Source organism: Microcaecilia unicolor, chromosome 9 (genome assembly GCF_901765095.1).
Source record: "Microcaecilia unicolor chromosome 9, aMicUni1.1, whole genome shotgun sequence".
Classification (NCBI taxonomy): Eukaryota; Metazoa; Chordata; class Amphibia; order Gymnophiona; family Siphonopidae; genus Microcaecilia; species Microcaecilia unicolor.
The window spans coordinates 221,399,753-221,419,946 of record NC_044039.1 but is presented as its reverse complement, the minus strand read 5'-3'; the positions used below and the strand labels follow the sequence as shown (position 1 = coordinate 221,419,946).

The window sequence follows — 20,194 nt, the reverse complement described above, 5'->3', positions numbered from 1 at the left end:
CGTGTAATTAGACTCTGGAATTCGTTGCCGGAGAACGTGGTACGGGCGGTTAGCTTGACGGAGTTTAAAAAGGGGTTAGATAGATTCCTAAAGGACAAGTCCATAGACCGCTATTAAATGGACTTGGAAAAATTCCGCATTTTTAGGTATAACTTGTCTGGAATGTTTTTACGTTTGGGGAGCGTGCCAGGTGCCCTTGACCTGGATTGGCCACTGTCGGTGACAGGATGCTGGGCTAGATGGACCTTTGGTCTTTCCCAGTATGGCACTACTTATGTACTTATGTACTTATGGTAGGCTAGGCTATTCGGACTACTCACCCTCAGTCTTAGCCACGCCCCACCTGCACATAAAAAGCACCCTCAACATTCTAAAGCACACTCTGAGGCTTCAACAGTTCGTATGTTCGAAGCTCTGTAACCATTTTTAAGCACACTACATCTCTGCCCCGCCCTGACCTATCAGAGAAGGGAGGAGTGTCACAGCTGCACTGCTCTGACCTATCAAAGGGAACTGAAACAGGAAAAGGGAGGAACGTCACACCGAATGACGGACCTATCAGAGGGAAGTCAAATAGAAGAAGGGAGGAGCGTCAGAGGCTAACTGACCTATCAAAGGGAACTGAAACAGGAAAAGGGAGGAGCGTCACACTGAATGACGGACCTATCAGAGGGAAGTCAAATAGAAGAAGGGAGGAGCGTCAGAGGCCAAGGGGACAGCCGTATCTACGTCTCATAGGTTTCCTTGCTTTCTTTTCAGTGTATTGCAGCTGCAGCCACTTAGGTAAGTCTAGCAAGCCTGTCAGCTACTGAATACAGAAAGCAAAAGATAGCATGTGGGAACTTGCTCCATTTTGTTCTCTGGAATGCAGTGATTATTATACAAATGGTCTTGCTTTCATTATTTTGGTAGGGGCTGCCTTCATGACTGTCCACAGTCCCCCCAGTCCTGACACCTGACAGGGGGGACAGGGAAGGACACTCACTGTCTCACATACGCACTCGCACACACTCATTCTCACATACACACATGCACTCTCACAGACACACTCACACCCACTCTCTGTCACACACACACACACTTGCACATTCTCACCAGGGGCGTAGCTACGGGTGGGCCTGGATGGGCCCAGGCCCACCCAGTTTTGTCTCAGGCCCATCCTCACCTTCTCCCACCCCTGCCGTAGCGCTGACTCCTCTCCTGCACTTCACGGTCTCTGTCTCCCACCCTCGTGGCAGCGCTTTCAATTTGCTATCAGCGCTGCCTGCCTGATAGCTGGCAGACGCGGCGCGACGTCCTCCTGCTCCGGTGCCCTCCCTCTGCCGCATTGATTCAACTTCTTGCTTACGCAGGGCGGATTGCATGCGGCAGAGGGAAGGTCCCGGAGCAGGACGTCGTCGCACCGCATCTGTCAGGCAGGCAGCGCCGATAGAGCACTGCCGCGGGGGTGGGAGACAGAGACCATGAAGTGAAGGAGAGGAGGCAGCGCCACGGTGGGAGAAGGTGAGTGGAGGCAGCGCCGATAACTTTAAATGTGCTGGACCGTGTGTGTGTGTGTGTGTGTGGGGGGGGGGGGTTGTAGTGCCCACCCATCCAACCTGCTGGCCCACCCAAAAATTGTCTTCTGGCTACGCCACTGATTCTCACTCTCACACAGTCACTCTCTCAAACATACACACTCCGCGCAAAACCTTGCTAGCGCCCGTTTCATTTCAGCCAGAAACGGGCCTTTTTTACTAGTACATAATAAAATTGCCATTACAAAAGTTAAAATAAAACCCCTTAATTTGAGATACTCTCCAACCTCTTAATGCCTCCAGATCTGGAGGACAGGAGTAGCCCAGTGGTTAGAGCACCAGTCTTGACATCCAGAGGTGCCTGTTTTAAATCCCACTGATGCTCCTTGTGATCTTGGGCAAGCCATCTAACCCTCCATTGCCTCAGGTACAAAATTAGAAGGTGAGCCCTCCAGGGACAGAGAAATGCCCAGGGTACCTTAATTTAACTCACCTTGAGCTACTACTTGAAAAGGTGTGAGCAAAATCCAAATAAAAATAAAGCTCTCTAACTAATCATATCTTACCCAAATAAGGCGAACAGTAAATGCTTTATTCAACACGTGTGTCTAAACCTTAAACTTAGAAAGTCTGGCTCTGGCAACTGGTTCCACAACCACCGAGAGAGAACAGGAAGTGGCCTAATGACCAAAACAAAAATGGCCGTTCCAAAATCCCTCGACTAGAATGCAAAGTATGGCTGGGCACATACCCCTGCGGCACTAAATGCAGTTGACAAGCACAGTTTTCTGAAATGAATTTGAATGTGAAATTTCATAGGGAGGCCAGGTAATTTCAGCTAAAGACAGCATAATTACATAAGGAATGTCATCCCTTCACTGAGTAGTCCACAGTTAATCTGGCTGCCACATTTAGTACTAACTGCATGGATTTCAATAGTGCACCCAGAAGCCCTGAAGAGACGGCATTGCAGAAATCTAACACCACAGCAAATACAGAATGTAGAACTGAGTAGAAGTTAGCAGAGAAAAATGGTTTTCAACTTTTTTTTTTAACAATCACAGAGGAAAAGCTAAAATTCTTCAAAAGACCTTTTACCTGGTCTCTTAAATTTAAGGCTGAATCCAATATCACCCTTAGATATGCAACCTCAAAGTGAAATGGGATTTTCTGATATTCCACTTGGTCAGAACCAATCAACAAAGAGAAATACAAGAGACCACCAATGCTTCTAACTTAATTCCAGTTTGAAACCAGCTTATTAACAGTCATCCAATGAGAAATTACCTCTAACCCTTCAACAGTATAAGAAGGAAGCACAGCTGCCTGGGAAGAAAGGAAAGTAAGTCACAATGCAATTGATATATAAGAAAATAATAGCCAATGCTCCATCTAGCCCAGAATCCTGCTTCCAACAGTGGCCAATCTTTGCAAAAAAAGTTCCTACTGGAAGAATATCCACATTAAGCAATGGGGAGGGGTCTGTTTCCTTAGGGATACTGTTTACAATTTACCACAGAAATGGATGACATTAGCCCCTAAAATCCCTTAGGGCCATGGAAAGCTTAGTTATTCTGTAGTCAATATCTTGTTAACTGGTACACTTACCTTACTACCCCCAATGTAACCTCCAGCTGCGCCAAAGCTTTTGGTGAAAGTTCCCATCATAATATCCACATCCCTGGGGTCCAGTCCAAAATATTCTACCACCCCTCGACCAGTGGGGCCCAGGGCCCCAATGCTGTGGGCCTCGTCCAGGTACAGATAGACTCTGTATTTCTTCTTTAGAGCAATCACTTCAGGCAAGCGTACAATGGACCCTTCCATGCTGGCAGAGAAACCAGGAAAAAATGTAAAAGGTCAGGAGCCAAGCATGCAGGAAAAAGCTGGAAGCAACAAGAAATTGCTATGCTTGCATCTGGAACACTACTGTGGAATACGGCATTCCTCATCCTCTGCCTACATTCTGATGTTACATATCTGCACACATCAGACTCATCTGTAAGGTATTTCCACCACTCAAAACTCTTGTGGGGTGTTGTTCACAACTCAGTTAAGTGTGAGCAGACCTGACACCAACAGTAAAGTCTTTAAATCGCATTGTCTTCTGTTTAATTTAACTAAACTTTTAATTCTTTTTCCATTGCTTATGTATTTACTTTGTGCATTTATTATAAGACTAGTAAAACAGGCCCATTTCTGACACAAATGAAACGGGCGCTAGCAAGGTTGTCCTCGGAGTGTGTATGTTTTAGAGAGTGTGTGTGAGACTGGGTGAGAGAGAGAGAGAGAGAGAGAGAGAGAGTGAATGTGCGAGTGTGTGTGTGTGTGTGAGAGAGAGAGAATGTGCGAGTGTGTGTGTGTGTGTGTGTGAGAGAGAGAGAGTGAGACTGGGTGCGAGTGTGTCTGTGAGAGAGAGAGAGTGTGTGTGTGTGTGTGAGAATGAGTGTGTGTGCCATGGGCCCCCTTCCCTCCCTCCGAGTTCCAGGGTCGTCCCCCTCCCTTCCCCTCTGAGTTCCAGGTTCCCCCCCTCCCTCCGAGTTGCAGTCGCCCCCTCCTCCCTCTCCCTCCGAGTTCCAGGGTCGCCCCTCCCTCCCTCCGAGTTCCAGGGTCGCTCTGCCCCTCCCTCCAAGTTTCAGGTTCCCCCTCCCTCCCTCCCAGTTCCAGGGTCGCTCTGCCCCTCCCTCCCCCCTCCTCCCTCCGAGTTTCAGGTTCCCCCTTCCTCCCTCCCAGTTCCAGCCGCACTCGTTCCATATTTTCAAAATCATAGACGAAAGCAGCGTTAAAAGGCGTTCAGCCTCGGCCCTTCTCTCTGTGTTAGCTCTGGTCCTGCCCTCATTGTGGAAAGAGGTAACGAGGGCGGGACCAGAGCTAACAGAGAGAGAAGAGCCGAGCCTGCACGTCTGGTGGGGGCGAGTTGGGGGGGTGTGGCGCTGCGGCGAGGTCGTCAGGGGCAGGGCCTTGTGCGTGACGTTCAGAAGATGGAGCCTTACAGCAGAGTGCACGAATGCCTCAGCCACGGAGTCAGCTTCAGAACGTTGGAGGTGCGTTTTATTAGATAAGATGCCCTGGAAGTTCACTAACCCAAAATTAATATTATAAACAGAAATGCTGACTGCACTGGAAATGTGTTGAGACAGGACAAAGATCAGGTCATGCACTCCAAGTGTTAACAGCAATCATTCTCAAAGCAGGTTTTTCAGCATTCTGTCTACTATCCATCCCTAAATCAGCTTGTGTTCTGGTACAACGCCAAGACTGTTTTCCCCTTATAACATACAAGGAGCGGAGAATATGGGCAATCCTGCCTCCCCTGTACTTGACTTACTCTTTGTATGGTTAAACAAGATATTGGACTTCTCTGGACAATCCCCCAAGTTACATATCCTTACACCTCTGTGTAAATGTAATGCTACAGACATCACCATAGACAGCATTTATCATGTAACAGCACCTTTTCTTCTTTCAGTTAATGTGAAGGCGAGGACCAACATGAAACCATGGCTCTCCAGAAAAGGTAGACAAGATGTAGGTTTTTATCTTTATACTGCTTTCTCCCTTGCAGGGTGCATGAACTTAAGCTTTATACCTGTATATTCCTTCCACTATGATAAGGATCTTCCTCCAGGGCCTGTGTGTACGAGGTTGGCCATTTACAATCGCATCTCTCAGCAGCTTCTCCAGGCTCGTCATATCTGTGCAACAACAAAATGCAGTGGTAGGATTCCATCATGCAGCAGCTAGAGGGCTTTCTCTGACCTCTAGCTTATTTACTTTGCTCACTCACAGCACATCATTCATCTCCAGCCTCAGTTACCGAGTATGGGCTTGTAAGTCGTACTACCAAGACCCTAGTACTCACTGTTGTGTTTGAAGATGCGAATTGTTGCCCCTGACAGTCTTGCTCCCAGTACAAGTGATGCATGATTTAGCTCATCACTTAGTATCAGGCAGCCCTAAAACAAAGGACATACAACACATTAAAAAAAAAAAAAAAAAGGATCCCCACTGAACTTCATTTGACAATTAAAATTGTTTTGTCTTTAAGTTACTACATAAGGTTGGTGCAAGTTATTCACTGGACCTCTTACCCCAATAATCAGCCTTCTTGGTTTTTGCATTCTCCCCAATAAGCTTTGCTGGATGTGCCCCTGCTTAGGTCAGTGATTGCCAAACTGGGTTCTGTGAGCTCTTTTCAATGGTTTTGCAAGCGAGGAAGTCGGCAGTGGGCTTCAGCTTATAACACCGGCACTCCCACACATGCATGAACTAAGCATACACAGGACTGCCAGCAACAGCGGCTAAAGCACTGTGCCAATTTCCTTGCTGGTCAGGCAGCGCGGGCACAGACCTCTTTGGCTAAACTAAAGGTGGGCCCCTCCAAAGCAGCACAAGGTAGTCGTGGGGGGGGGGGAGGGGGAAAGATGCTGGATTGTGGGTGTGGTGGGTCTGAGAGAAAGGGAGATGCCAAATCAAGAGGGTTAGTGGTTGGAGATGGGGAAAGACATTGGACCGAGGGGGGGGGGGGGGGGGGATGACCCAAGATGCTAGACTACGAGGGAGGGCAGGGGAAAGAGATGCGACGCGTGTGTGTATGGGGTTCCTCGGATTTTAGCAGTTCTGCCATAGTAAAACGTTTGGGAATCACTGGCTTAGGTCAATAAGACGTAGCAGGAAGAACTGACAAATTTAACACTCCCTGTGTACGGAATTCATGCACGTTGCAAGAACTCTTGTTTAGGAAACAAATCAAAGTTATGTAAGTTGATCTTTAGCATCTGGTCTGTCCTTCCAAAAAGGATGCTATTTTGGAGAGACAGGCTATATGCTAAAGACAAGAATCAACTTACACAGGCAGCACATAGATAACAGTGTGATACTTCTGTGGGAGAGCACACCATCAATGACTTTATGGTCTGAATACTAAAAGGAATCCAAGAATGTAAGACCTCTGAAATTAAAATGATGAAATACTTTGACACTCACCAGACACAGTTTAAAAGATCTGGGTTTCCTATCACATTATAAACCACAAAATTATACTGCTTTGTTACTCTCCGATCATCAATCCATCTCTTGTTTCTCATTCCCACCCCCCACCTTTCCCTGTGAGACTGTCATTGAAATGCTTTAATGTTTCACTTATATTTCATTTGCTCACTTCTGATCTAGAGGTGGTAATACATTTTTAATAAGGTAGTCCAATGAAAATGTTTGGTTTTTTGTTTTAAATTTCTATTTATTACCTTTAAAAGTGGAGTAACACAGCTACCACACCATTTTATCCATTCTGCTATAATGAAACCATTTCAAAAGCTGCTGCTCTTATGGTACTTACAGAAGAGGAAAGTTCTCTCAAACATACCTTGCTGACGAGGGCAGGAATGTTCATTGAATTGGTCGCAAACCCCATGCCATAGGTTATAGCTGCCTCTACCCCCAGGAACCTGGCCACCAATTTCTCCAAATCGACATGCTTATCCAGATTTCCTGCACCAAACCAGAAAAAAAAAAAAAGGTTTTCGATTACAGTATGGAAAGTAAAATCTGACATTTGATCATTTATTTTTAATACTGGGGAATTTGGGGGTAGCAGCAGCATAAATTAGTGCTGGCAAGACTCTTGGCTGGGTAGATGGAAGAACAAAGTCAAAGGCTCTCAGAGTGATGGTTCAAGCTGGGACTATTTGAAGTGCGGCTCCAGTCCAGTATGGAAAAGCTCTAATTCCAATAGAAAATGATGCACATTATCAACCAGTGCTTATTTCATGTTTGTCTATTATAAAAATGGAAAACTGATTACATTACAACAACTTGATATGAATAAAGGAGGAGATCTTACATATACCATAAAAACAGTGCATATGTACAGTCCGAGTCCCACATATAGCGATCTGATTTAGGATGGGCTGGAGAGAGCTTTGACGGAAAGTCCAATTATTTGGAACTGAGTACAGTGTCGGGCTGACTTTTACAGTCTGTGACCCGCAAATGACAAGACTGATTCGGATAGGCTGGAGTGAGATTTGACGGCAACTCCAGTAGTTGGAACATAAGGGCGGAGCCGGGCCGGACTTCTACGGTCTATGTCCCAGAAACACCAAAGAAAGACCATGATTAAGTGTAGGAGTAGCCTAGTTAGTGCAGTGGACTTTGATCCTGGGGAACTAGGCAAGTCACTTAACCTTCCATCACCCTAGGTACAAAATAAGTACCTGTATATACTATGTAAGCTGCTTTGAATGGCAGTATATCAAGTCCCATTTCCCTTTCTTGTTGATTTAATCTTAGATTGATAATGTGACTGTTCGGCAGACTGGATGGACTGTTCAGGTCTTTACCTGCTGTTACTTACTATATGAAATAAGACTGAAGGGACAGACAGCATGTTCAATTATACACCTGGTATTAGTCCTCGTTTCTTATAGCCCATCACTATTAGATAAAACCCCTTCAGCTGTTAGGTCACCTTCCTGAAATCACTCCTTCCCTCCCTCCTCTTCTATCCAAAAGAGATTAAAAAAAAAAAAAAAGGAGGGTGGGGAGGAGGAATTTGAAATAAGATGCTTCCACTTTTCTCTGTTCCACTCAATCATAACGTGTTGAGCACTAAGCTTTGGGCTCTAGAAGAAAGGAGATTTATGTAAAGGTCCCAAATTAACAAGAATTGCTTTTTACGTTTGTGAGACAAACAAGCTTTTTGTTTCTCCATTAACATAATATGGTGTAGCATATGACACCAAACCCACAAAGATGGTGGATCTGAAGGATAGTCTTTTTACTTAAAAGGGCTGCCTTATGTATTAATAGGTGGACTTCCCTGCTCTGCAATGAAAAGGCCTCATACTTATCCAGCAAGAAGCCCGATGCTGAGTGTGGAACTGAGGATCCCAATATGAGCTCCAGGTAACGATCAATTAATCGCCAGAACAAAGAAAACATATGAGCGTTCCCAAAAAAGCAAAAAAAAAAAAAAAAGAACTGGAAGCTTGAACACACTTCTGGCAAAGAGGGGAGTTGGTCCAGCCCATTTTAAAAATCGGAGTTTGATATAAGAACGGTGAATCACCCTGAGCCAACATTCCCATAGATCAGCATTAATTCTGGTATTCTAGAAATTAATTTACAAAAATCCATAGAAGGTGTTCTGTTTAGATCTACACACCATTTTGCTATCAATTCTGACAGAGGTTTCTGAGGTGAAATTTCTAGATCAGCAAAATCAGCAGCAAACTGAACCAAAGTGCCCCTCCCAATCTCTACCAGCATGAATAGACCATCTGGATGCAGTACATGCTCCATACGCAAAATTCCTATACGTTCCCAATTTCTAAAAGTCCCATTCTCAGCCCCTGGAAGAAATGTGTCGTCACCCCTGATGGATAAAAGTAGAGCATTCTTCTAAACACACTGGTATCACATAACAGCTTGTTTGCTGATCATTATATTTACATATTTTAAAAAACCTGGTTCTTGGTATTTTATCAGCCAATGATAGTGGGAAGTTGAAGGCGGCTTCAGAAAGGCCAGGGACTCCGGACAATTATCCTATATAATAAAACGCACCTCCAACATTCTGAAGCCGAGAAAGTGAAGCCTTCAAGTCTTGAAGCATTCCTGCAACGTTCCGGAACTACGTGTCGTCAATTGAGGAGATGGAGCCTTACAGAGCGCACGAATGATTCAAGGCTTGAAGGCTTCACTTTCTCTCACACACATACACACACTCTCTGTCTCTCACATACACTCTCTCTCACCCACACACTCTCTCTCAAACATACACACTCCGAGGAGAGGAGGGCATGGAACACGCTGGGGAGGAGAGGGAGGGGGGCATGGAACTCTGAGGGAAGGGGGGGCCAAGAACTCGGGAGGGGAGAAGGGAGGGAGGGAGGGGGGCCTGGAACTCGGAGGGGAGGAGAGGGAGGGAAGGAGGGGGGTCATAGAACTCGGAGCCCCACACACACACACTCACTCTGTCTCTCACATATACTCTCTCTCTCACACACACACTCTCTCTCTCTCACACACACTCTCTCTCTCTCTGAGACAAACACACCCACACTCTGTCTCTCACTCATTCACTCTCTCACTCACACACACTCTCTCTCTCTCTCTCTCTCTCAAACATACACACTCTGAGGAAAACCTTGCTAGCACCCGTTTCATTTGTGTCAGAAACGGGCCTGTTTTACTAGTCTACAATAAAGACGCTTTATTGTTGTTGCATACAAGGCCCGGCATGGCATAGTGTTTTGGCACTGAGAGGCTGCCTCGGGGGTCATGAGTTGTATCCAAGACAGTGCTTGCTTCAAACACTTAAAGATTCGCCTTAGTGAATGGTGCATCTGGTCTTTACAGTGTTCATACTGCATCTCATGAAAAACAATGGCAAAACAAAGGTCTTTTTGAAGACCAGGCACATCATCCACAAAGGCGAATCCAAACATTGTCCTGGATACAAAAACTCACGACCCCTGAGGCAGGCACTCAATGCCGAAACACAGTATCGTATCGGGTCTTGTACGCAACAATAATAGAGTGTTTTTACTACTGATGATCATTGGTGTCCCTGGTCTTTCTCAAACCTTTTCCAACTCCCCACTATCGTTAGCTGATTATGTTCCATGTGGGATTTCTTTCAGTTTTCTTTTTTCTTCTTGATATTTTATACCAGGTTTGTCAGGATTCAGGATAATCCTGATTAAGTCTTTACCCTTCCATTTAACGGGTACTGTACAATCTACAAGAGACTCCTGTGAAAGAAATGTGGAGGACAAGGAGTATCATGAAATACACGTACACATTTTCAGTTCTGTATTCCGTGGGGTAAAATTTCAACAGCAGTGGACATCACGTTAATTTAAATACTACTACTTAAATTAATATGTTTATACAGTGGCATTGAATATGGGTGTAATGCAGTGACTATCGCTGATATTCAGCAGCCCTAGAACTATCCACACAGCAGCTGAATATTGCCACTATAAGGCCAGTTTTGTGGTGCCACCTTCACATCACCCCCGCCTCTACACAGACAGTGGTGGAAAAGTTAGTGGAGGGCTGACAATACATTTTTCTATATATTGGCTAAAATTACATATACAGCGGAGTTATACGTTTACCAATCGCCACTGAAAATTGACCCGAGTGGTTTCGGTCAGCAGAATGGTGAGAAGTCAGATGTTGCAGTGCTTCTTACACAACCAAGCTACAGCTTCCATCTATAGAGCAGCAACATTTAGCAGGAGGACAACACTTAGAAAGCAAAGACCAGTGGTCTCTCATGCAGCAGATGTAGGAAAAAAAAAATGCACTGCATACAGTTGATATAATCACACTCACCCATCTCCTGTCTGGTGCTGCACACACCAGCCCCATACTGCTTCAGGACCTTGGATGCGGCTTCCTCGCATACACCTGTATTCTGTGCAAATCCCAGGTAGTTGTAGGAGCCCATATTCATTACTCCATGTATCACCTTCCCTGTATACCTGTGTACCAACACCACCACACGGTCACATTATGAGCTCACACCCAATGAAAAACACTGCAGCGACATCTATGCACTAAGCTTTCTATTTATTCTAGTATAAGAACATTTTCTGCAATTGCACTCCATATACACAGATAACTTCTTTATGCCCCGTATGCACACTTCCTACTGTTCATGTTTTATATATCTATTTCCAAAGGAACATTTTGAAACAAATCTTCAAATCAATGCTCAAAGCCCACCTCTTCAATGTCGCCTTCGGCACCTAATCACTACACCTCCTCTCAGAAAACTTATCTACCCCAACTTGACATTTCGTCCTTTAGATTGTAAGCTCTTCCGAGCAGGGACCGTCCTTAATTGTTAATTTGTACAGCGCTGCGTAACCCTAGTAGCGCTCTAGAAATGTTAAGTAGTAGTATTACATAGAGCAGTGATTTAACCAGAGCTGAGATTGTGATGTCATAATGCCTCATTCCACCAATGCCTAAGAGCCAACCTCATCAGTGATGTCACAATGGCTCGACTGTCCTATACTTGGCCCACTTCCCCCCTTAGTGTGAAGAGTTTCAGTCTCTGGTATCCAGAGCTGATATTGTGATGTCATAATGCCTCATTCCACCAATGCCTAAGAGCCAACCTCATCAGTGATGTCACAATGGCTCGACTGTCCTTTACTTGGCCCACTTCCCCCCTTAGTGTGAAGAGTTTCAGTCTCTGGTATCCAGAGCTGAGATTGTGATGTCATAATGCCTCATTCCACCAATGCCTAAGAGCCAACCTCATCAGTGATGTCACAATGGCTTGATTGTCCTATATTTGTCTCACTCTTGTCTATTAGATTGTAAGCTCCTTTGAGCAGGGACCGCCCTTCTTTGTTAATTTGTACAGCGCTGCGTAACCCTAGTAGCGCTCTAGAAATGTTAAGTAGTAGTAGTAAACAAAATATTGTTGAAATTATTAATACTACCAATCTGTCCACCTTGATACTTTCAAATTTGGCAAAAAAATGCAGATTAGAATTGCTGCTGATAGTCTTTGATGCTCATCATTTTCCTGTATCACGTACCAGCAAGCAAAACCCCATTTCTTCCCTAAACACCAAGCCTGTCGGAATTTCATGACCAAGTTCTATATTTCTGTAGCAAGTGTGGTGCTTAAGATATACCAATATATTATGTCCATACTAAAATATCACAAGAGGATGTATATTCACCAGCCAGATTTTGAAACATTATGTCATAACTTAGTCATCTAGGGCAAAATTAGATCTTACCTGCTAATTTTCTTTCCCTAGTCCCACCAGACCAGTCCAAGCCTTGTGAGTATTATGCCCATTAACAAATAGGTAGAGATAAGACCATACAGAATTCTGTTCTGCCTTAACAGGAACCTGCCTGCTCACCAATAGAAAAATTCTACTACAAGGGGGGCCCTAATGCATTACAAGCAAAACGTATCCTGCTACAGGAAGAAATATTTTGTGGATCATCAAAAGGTGATTATAGCCAAATGTCTAGTTGACCTTTTTCAAGATATATTGATTGTCTCGCATGTCACTGGTCCAATTTTATAATAGCTCCAGCCATCATTCTTTCCTTTCAAACCAATCTTTTTAAAAATTCTCAACTCTTCAGCTTCTTCAACTCCTGGAGGCCACTTATCCCTGGCTTGTTCACATATACCACTACTGTGACACTGCCCAAGACAACGCGAACCACCCTGTTCCGAATCAGTGGAGGAGTGGCCTAGTGGTTAGGGTGGTGGACTTTGGTCCTGGGGAACTGAGGAACTGAGTTCGATTCCCGGCACAGGCAGCTCCTTGTGACTCTGGGCAAGTCACTTAACTCTCCATTGCCCCATGTAAGCCGCATTGAGCCTGCCATGAGTGGGAAAGCGCAGGGTACAAATGTAACAAAAATAAAATAGATACTATTGGAGATTCTACATGGAATGTTGCTACTATTGGAGATTCTACACGGAATGTTGCTATTCCACTACCAACATTCCATGTAGAAGGCTGCGCAGGCTTCTGTTTCTGTGAGTCTGACGTCCTGCACGTACGTGCAGGACGTCAGACTCACAGAAGCAGAAGCCTGCGCGGCCACATTGGTGATCTGCAAGGGCCGACTTCTACATGGAATGTTGCTAGTGGAATAGCAACATTCCATGTAGAATCTCAAATAGTAGCAACAGTGGAGGAGTGGCCTAGTGGTTAGGGTGGTGGACTTTGGTCCTGGGGAACTGAGGAACTGAGTTCGATTCCCGGCACAGGCAGCTCCTTGTGACTCTGGGCAAGTCACTTAACCCTCCATTGCCTGCCGCATTGAGTCTGCCATGAGTGAGAAAGTGCGGGGTACAAATGTAACAAAAAAAAAAAAAAATATATATATATACCACTACTGTGACACTGCCCAAGAGAACGCGAACCACCCTGTTCCGAATCAGAGGTTGAAACTGGATCAGGGCTAGCAAAATGGCTTCCGCTCCCAGATAATTGATAGATCATGTGGCTTCTATCTGGGACTAACGTCCTTCAGCCCACTTGTTCAGAAAATGAGCTCCCCAGCCACTGAGGCTGGCATCCGTCAATTTCTATTCAGTTCAGGTTCATCCCTCAGCCCAAGTTGGATGTCAAACTGTTCCTGATCTCTCTGGGCAGACTCAAATGACATCAAGATCCCGTCTCTGCGGTGACCAGAAGAACAAAAAAAAAAAAAAAAATAGAGCTCTTTGTAGGACACACATCAGCTCTCATAGGACCAATTTTAGAATTGCTGCCATGAAGCCCAGCACTTGCAGGTAAGCCCTATGCCATCGGACTGTACCAAGCAATCAACTGGATTCTGAACCTGGATCTGCAATTTGTTTTCTCTCTCTCAAACACCCTGCCTTGCTGAGTGTTGAAAAAGTGTTGTTGACCATCCATTTCAAATCTTGAAGAAATTCCATCACTCGACGCTTACTTTTCTTTATAAGACTCTGTGCAAATGAGCCATTCACCTCATAGGAAAGCACCAAAATGCCTTCCTTTTGCAAGGCAGCTGCGACTACTACTACTACTACTACTCAACATTTCTAGAGCGCTACTAGGGTTACGCAGCGCTGTACAATTTAACAAAGAGAGACAGTCCCTGCTCAAAGAGCTTACAATCTAATAGACAAGTGAACGGTCGGTCCGATCGGGGCAGTCAAATTGGGGCAGTCTGGATTCACTGAACGGTAAGGGTTAGGTGCCGAACGCAGCATTGAAGAGGTGGGCTTTAAGCAAAGACTTGAAGATGGGCAGGGAGGGGGCTTGGCGTAAGGGTTCAGGAAGGTTGTTCCAAGCATAGGGTGAGGCGAGGCAGAATGAGCGGAGCCTGGAGTTGGCGGTGGTGGAGAAGGGTACTGAGAGGAGGGATTTATCCTGTGAACGGAGGTTACGGGCGGGAACGTAAGGGGAGATGAGGGTAGAGAGGTAGTGAGGGGCAGCAGACTGAGTGCATTTGTAGGTAAGAAGGAGAAGCTTGAATTGAATGCGGTATCTGATCGGAAGCCAGTGAAGTGACCTGAGGAGAGGGGTGATATGAGTATATCGGTTCTGGCGGAATATGAGACGTGCAGCAGAGTTCTGAACAGACTGAAGGGGGGATAGATGGCTAAGTGGGAGGCCGGTGAGGAGTAAGTTGCAGTAGTCCAGGCGAGAGGTAATGAGAGCGTGGACGAGAGTTCGGGTGGTGTGTTCAGAGAGGAAAGGGCGAATTTTGCTGATGTTAAAGAGGAAGAAGCGACAGGTCTTGGCTATCTGCTGGATATGCGCAGAGAAGGAAAGAGAGGAGTCAAAGATGACTCCGAGGTTGCGGGCAGATGAGACGGGGAGGATGAGGGTGTTATCAACTGAGATAGAAAGTGGAGGAAGAGGAGAAGTGGGTTTTGGTGGAAAGACGATAAGCTCGGTCTTGGACATGTTCAGTTTCAGGTGGCGGTTGGACATCCAGGCAGCAATGTCGGATAAGCAGGCCGATACCTTTGCCTGGGTCTCCGCGGTGATGTCTGGTGTGGAGAGATACAGTTGGGTGTCATCAGCATAGAGATGATACTGGAAACCATGAGATGAGATCAGGGAGCCCAGGGAAGAGGTGTAGATTGAGAAGAGAAGGGGTCCAAGGACCGATCCCTGGGGAACACCAACAGATAAGGGGATGGGGGTGGAGGAAGATCCATGAGAGTGAACTTTGAAGGTGCGGTGGGAGAGATAGGAGGAGAACCAGGAGAGGACAGAGCCCTGGAACCCAAATGAGGACAGTGTGGCAAGAAGTAAGTCATGATTGACAGTGTCAAAAGCAGCGGATAGATCCAGGAGGATGAGGATGGAGTAGTGGCCTCTGGATTTGGCAAGGAACAGGTCATTACAGACTTTAGAAAGTGCTGTTTCTGTCGAGTGAAGAGGGCGAAAACCGGATTGAAGCGGATCAAGGATGGCATGAGAGGAGAGAAAATCAAGGCAGCGGCTGTGGACTGCGCGCTCAAGTGTCTTGGAGAGGAAGGGTAGGAGGGAGATGGGGCGGTAGTTGGAGGGACAGGTAGGGTCTAGTGATGGTTTTTTGAGGAGTGGCGTGACTACAGCATGCTTGAAGGTGTCGGGGACAGTTGCAGTGGAGAGAGAGAGGTTGAGGATATGACAGATGGAGGGGGCGATAGTAGGAGAGATGGTGTTAAGTAAGTTGGTGGGGATGGGATCAGAGGAACAAGTGGTGCATTTTGAGGAGGAAAGAAGGCGGGCGGTTTCCTCCTCGGAGATATCAGGAAAGGAGGAGAAAGAGGTCTGGGTTGGTTGGTTGAGGGAGAGGGTTGAAGGGTGAAGAGGAGGAGGTGGCTTGGTAGTGAACTCAAGGTTGATCTTTTGCACCTTGTCGCGGAAGTAGTCAGCCAGTGATTGAGGAGAGAGTGACGGGGGGGTGGGAGCGGAGGGCACTTTGAGGAGGGAGTTAAGGGTGGCGAAGAGACGACGAGGGTTAGAGCTGAGAGAATTAGTCAATTGGGTGTAATAGTCCTGTTTGGCAAGGAATAGTGAGGACTGGAAGGAGGATAGCATGAATTTGTAGTGAAGGAAATCTGAATGGGTGCGAGATTTCCTCCAGAGGCGTTCAGCAGATCGGGCGCAGGAGCGAAGGTAACGGATGCAAGGGGTCAGCCAGGGCTGGGGATTAGTACGCCTTGTGGGACGGGAGGTGGATGGTGCGACTACCACCATTACCTTGGAGAGAGTTCTCAGGAAATACTGATGAGTCTGGCAAATAAGAATATGTAGGTAAGCTTCCTTTAGATATAGTATGATATATATTTTTTTATTTTAGTTACATTTGTACCCTGCGCTTTCCCACTCATGGCAGGCTCAATGCGGCTTACATGGGGCAATGGAGGGTTAAGTGACTTGCCCAGAGTCACAAGGAGCTTCTTGTGCCTGAAGTGGGAATCGAACTCAGTTCCTCAGAACCAAAGTCCACCACCCCAACCACTAGGCCACTCCTCCACTGTTGCTACTATTTGAGATTCTACATGGAATGTTGCTATTCCACTAGAAGTCGGCCCTTGCAGATCTGTGAGTCTGACGTCCTGCATGTACGTGCAGGACGTCAGACTCACAGAAACTCACAGAAACAGAAGCCTGCGCAGCCTTCTACATGGAATGTTGCTAGTGGAATAGCAACATTCCAGGTAGAATCTCCAATAGTAACACGGCCCATGTCGGGTCTTGTAGAGGTGGAGGACTTCCGTTGTCTCAGTCTTGAAGGCCCAGTTGTTCTGTTTTTCTTGACTATCTGTACCGTTCTACCCTCTCTTTTGCCACCTTAGGTACGTAGTTAAGTCACTCCCAAGAAAAAGATCATGATGCTATTAATGATGATCACAGCCCGAGTGATTTTCAAAGTTACGAAATTTGAGAGGGCTGCGCTTTTGTTGTTGCAACTACATTGGTTGCCGGTACAATCTCAAATTGTATTTAAGCTGTGCTCATTAGTTTTCCCGATTCTCTCCATGATCAAGCCCCTAGTTGTATGTTTTCATTATCCATTTATCGGCTAGAAATTCTAACCCAGGATCTAGGGAATTTTTAACATTACATTATTCCAGTCCCAGGAAGTTTGTTTATAAGATGTTCTTTTCAGCTACATTTGCATACCAGGCTGCTAGGTATTGGAATGAGCTTCCACGTGAAATTAAAACTCAACCTAATTATGGTATATTTTGTAAATTATTGAAGACATTTATTGAAGACATTTGTTGAAAACTCTGCTGCCCGTCTCGTCTTCCGCCAGGGTCGCTTTACTCATACTACCCCCCTCCTCAAGACCCTTCACTGGCTCCCTATCCGTTTTCGCATCCTGTTCAAACTTCTTCTACTAACCTATAAATGTACTCACTCTGCTGCTCCCCAGTATCTCTCCACACTCGTCCTTCCCTACACCCCTTCCCGTGCACTCCGCTCCATGGATAAATCCTTCTTATCTGTTCCCTTCTCCACTACTGCCAACTCCAGACTTCGCGCCTTCTGTCTCGCTGCACCCTACGCCTGGAATAAACTTCCTGAGCCCCTACGTCTTGCCCCATCCTTGGCCACCTTTAAATCTAGACTGAAAGCCCACCTCTTTAACATTGCTTTTGACTTGTAACCACTCGCCTCCACCTACCCTCCTCTCTTCCTTCCCGTTCACATTAATTGATTTGATTTGCTTACTTTATTTATTTTTTGTCTATTAGATTGTAAGCTCTTTGAGCAGGGACTGTCTTTCTTCTATGTTTGTGCAGCGCTGCGTACGCCTTGTAGCGCTATAGAAATGCTAAATAGTAGTAGTAGTAGTAGCAACATTCCATGTAGAATCTCCAATAGTAGCAACATTCCATGTAGAATCTCCAATAGTATCTATTTTATTTTTGTTACATTTGTACCCTGCGCTTTCCCACTCATGGCAGGCTCAATGCGGCTTACATGGGGCAATGGAGGGTTAAGTGACTTGCCCAGAGTCACAAGGAGCTGCCTTGTGAAATGGGAATCGAACTCAGTTCCTCAGGACCAAAGTCCACCACCCTAACCACTAGGCCACTCCTCCACTCTATATATGGGGATTTTATTGGGGAGACCTATACTAGTTAAACCTATACTGGTCTACGCATGTTGTTTGGGAAAATAGAAACGTCTGTTCTCTTTAGTAAGGGGGGACGACTACTTCTAAGTAAAGCCTGTGTTGTGGAGGGAAAAAAATGCTTGAATACTGCAAACTGCGCCATCATACTGGCACTGGAGAAATGCATTTCACATGTTGATGACTCTGGAAGCTTGGGATACATGCCTTACTTGGAAAGATGTATTTTCAGTAAAGTCCACCTGCCTATTTCTAGTCTGAGTGGGAAGGTTTTGGGAGAGGATAGGGGGATTAGACATGTAAATATAGTGGAAGGCCATGAAAACACAGGCATCTCAGATAAGATTTTTCTTGTGATTTTTTTTTTTTCTGGGGTGGGGGGGGGCAAAATGTCTTGCAAATATAGTTTTGGGGGAGAAGAAGAATGCTGGGTTTAGCTTTTTGCTTCACTGCTGATTAGCCTGCTTATGCAACTCTTGTTCAATAAAGAAATGAAAAAAAGAGAAAAAAATACCTCCTTTATGCACTACCACAATTACGGACTTCATATTTTTCCATCAGAAAATGAGGAACTTTTAGGTATCTGGGGCAACCTCTGGGAAAACAACTTTAACCAACCTTTGACAGGAGGTCTCTAAGGCTGGGCCCACAAACTTTTATCTGGGATTTCTAGAGGCTCTGGAAGTACCTAAATTGACATCACAACCTCCTCTACAACCCCCTCCCCCCCAAAAAGGGCTAAACTGAATGTAAATGGATTACACTGCATACCATTAGTTCTTCCCAGCCTTCTAGAATCTCTAAAGCCACCTCTACTCAAAGTCTGGAGGTCCCTGCACTAAGGCCCTTTATCAAGTCCCCCTCTTACAATATCCAACAAAGAAACACATCTCTGTGTCACGTGGAGGGACATAATCAAACGGGGCGCCCAAATTTTCCTGAGGGCATCCTCGCAGGACGTCCCCGCAAAGGGGCGGGGAAACCCGTTATTATCCAAACAAGATGGGCGGCCATCTTTCATTTCGATAATACGGTCAGGGATGCCCAAATCTCCACATTTAGTCAACCTTAGAGATGGTTGTCCCGATTTTCAGCGATAATGGAAACTGAGGACGCCCATCTCAGAAAGGACCAAATCCAAGACCTTAGGTTGTGGGAGGAGCCAGCATTCGTAGTGCACTGGTCCCCCTCACATGCCAGGACACCAACCGGACAACCCTAGGGGGCACTGCAGTGGACTTCAGAAAAAGCTCCCAGGTGCACAGCTCCCTTACCTTGTGTGCTGAGCCCCCCAAAAACCACTCCCCACAACTGTACACCACTACCATAGCCCTTATGGGTGAAGAGAGTCACCTACATGTGGGTACAGTGGGTTCTGAAGGGCTCACATTTACCACCACAAGTGTAACAGGTAGGGGGGGATGGGCCTGGGTCCGCCTGTCTGAAGTGCACTGCAGTACTCACTAAAACTGCTCCAGGGACTGCTGTCAGGGAGCTGGGTATGATATTTGAGGCTGGAATAGAGGCTGGCAAAAAATATTTTTAAAGTTGTTTTTTTAGGGTGGGAGGGGATTAGTGACCACTGGAGGAATAAGGGAAGTTATCCCCGATTCCCTCCGGTCATCTGGTCAGTTCGGGCACCTTTTTGAGGCTTGGTCGCAAGAAGAAAAAAAATGGACCAAGTAAAGTCGGCCAAGTGCTCATCAGAGACGCCCTTCTTTTTTCCATTATTGGCCGAGGACGCCCATGTGTTAAGCGCGCCCCAGTCCCGCCTTCGCTACGCTTCCGACACGCCCCCGGGAACTTTGGTCGTCCCTGCGACGGAAAGCAGTTGAGGGCGCACAAAATTGGCTTTCGATTATGCCAATTTGGGCGACCCTGGGAGAAAGACGCCCATCTCCCGATTTGTGTCAAAAGATGGGCGCCCTTCTCTTTTGAAAATGAGCCCATAAGTGACCTCCAAAACTTGAAACGTATCAAGAAAGTCAATAAGTTGATAGAGTACAACTTTTTCAACAACTTTTGCTAGAAATTGTAAAGAAGAATAAGCCTAT

At 45.9% G+C, this 20,194-nt stretch overlaps 1 protein-coding gene across 2 annotated transcripts in view; it reads right to left on the bottom strand.

The window, feature by feature from the left end:
- Positions 1-20,194, bottom strand: part of SPTLC2 (serine palmitoyltransferase long chain base subunit 2) — a 121,894-nt gene that overhangs the window by 60,461 nt on the left and 41,239 nt on the right. For both annotated transcript variants that reach the window (XR_003943300.1, XM_030213969.1), the window contains exons 4-8: positions 10,863-11,011; positions 6,883-7,007; positions 5,380-5,473; positions 5,107-5,212; positions 3,126-3,345 (exon numbers count right to left, since the gene is read on the bottom strand). Coding sequence is in view for 1 of the 2 variants with exons in the window: in XM_030213969.1 (XP_030069829.1) it covers positions 3,126-3,345; positions 5,107-5,212; positions 5,380-5,473; positions 6,883-7,007; positions 10,863-11,011 (694 nt within the window). In the remaining variant the exon portion in view is untranslated. The remainder of the gene's footprint in view (positions 1-3,125; positions 3,346-5,106; positions 5,213-5,379; positions 5,474-6,882; positions 7,008-10,862; positions 11,012-20,194) is intronic.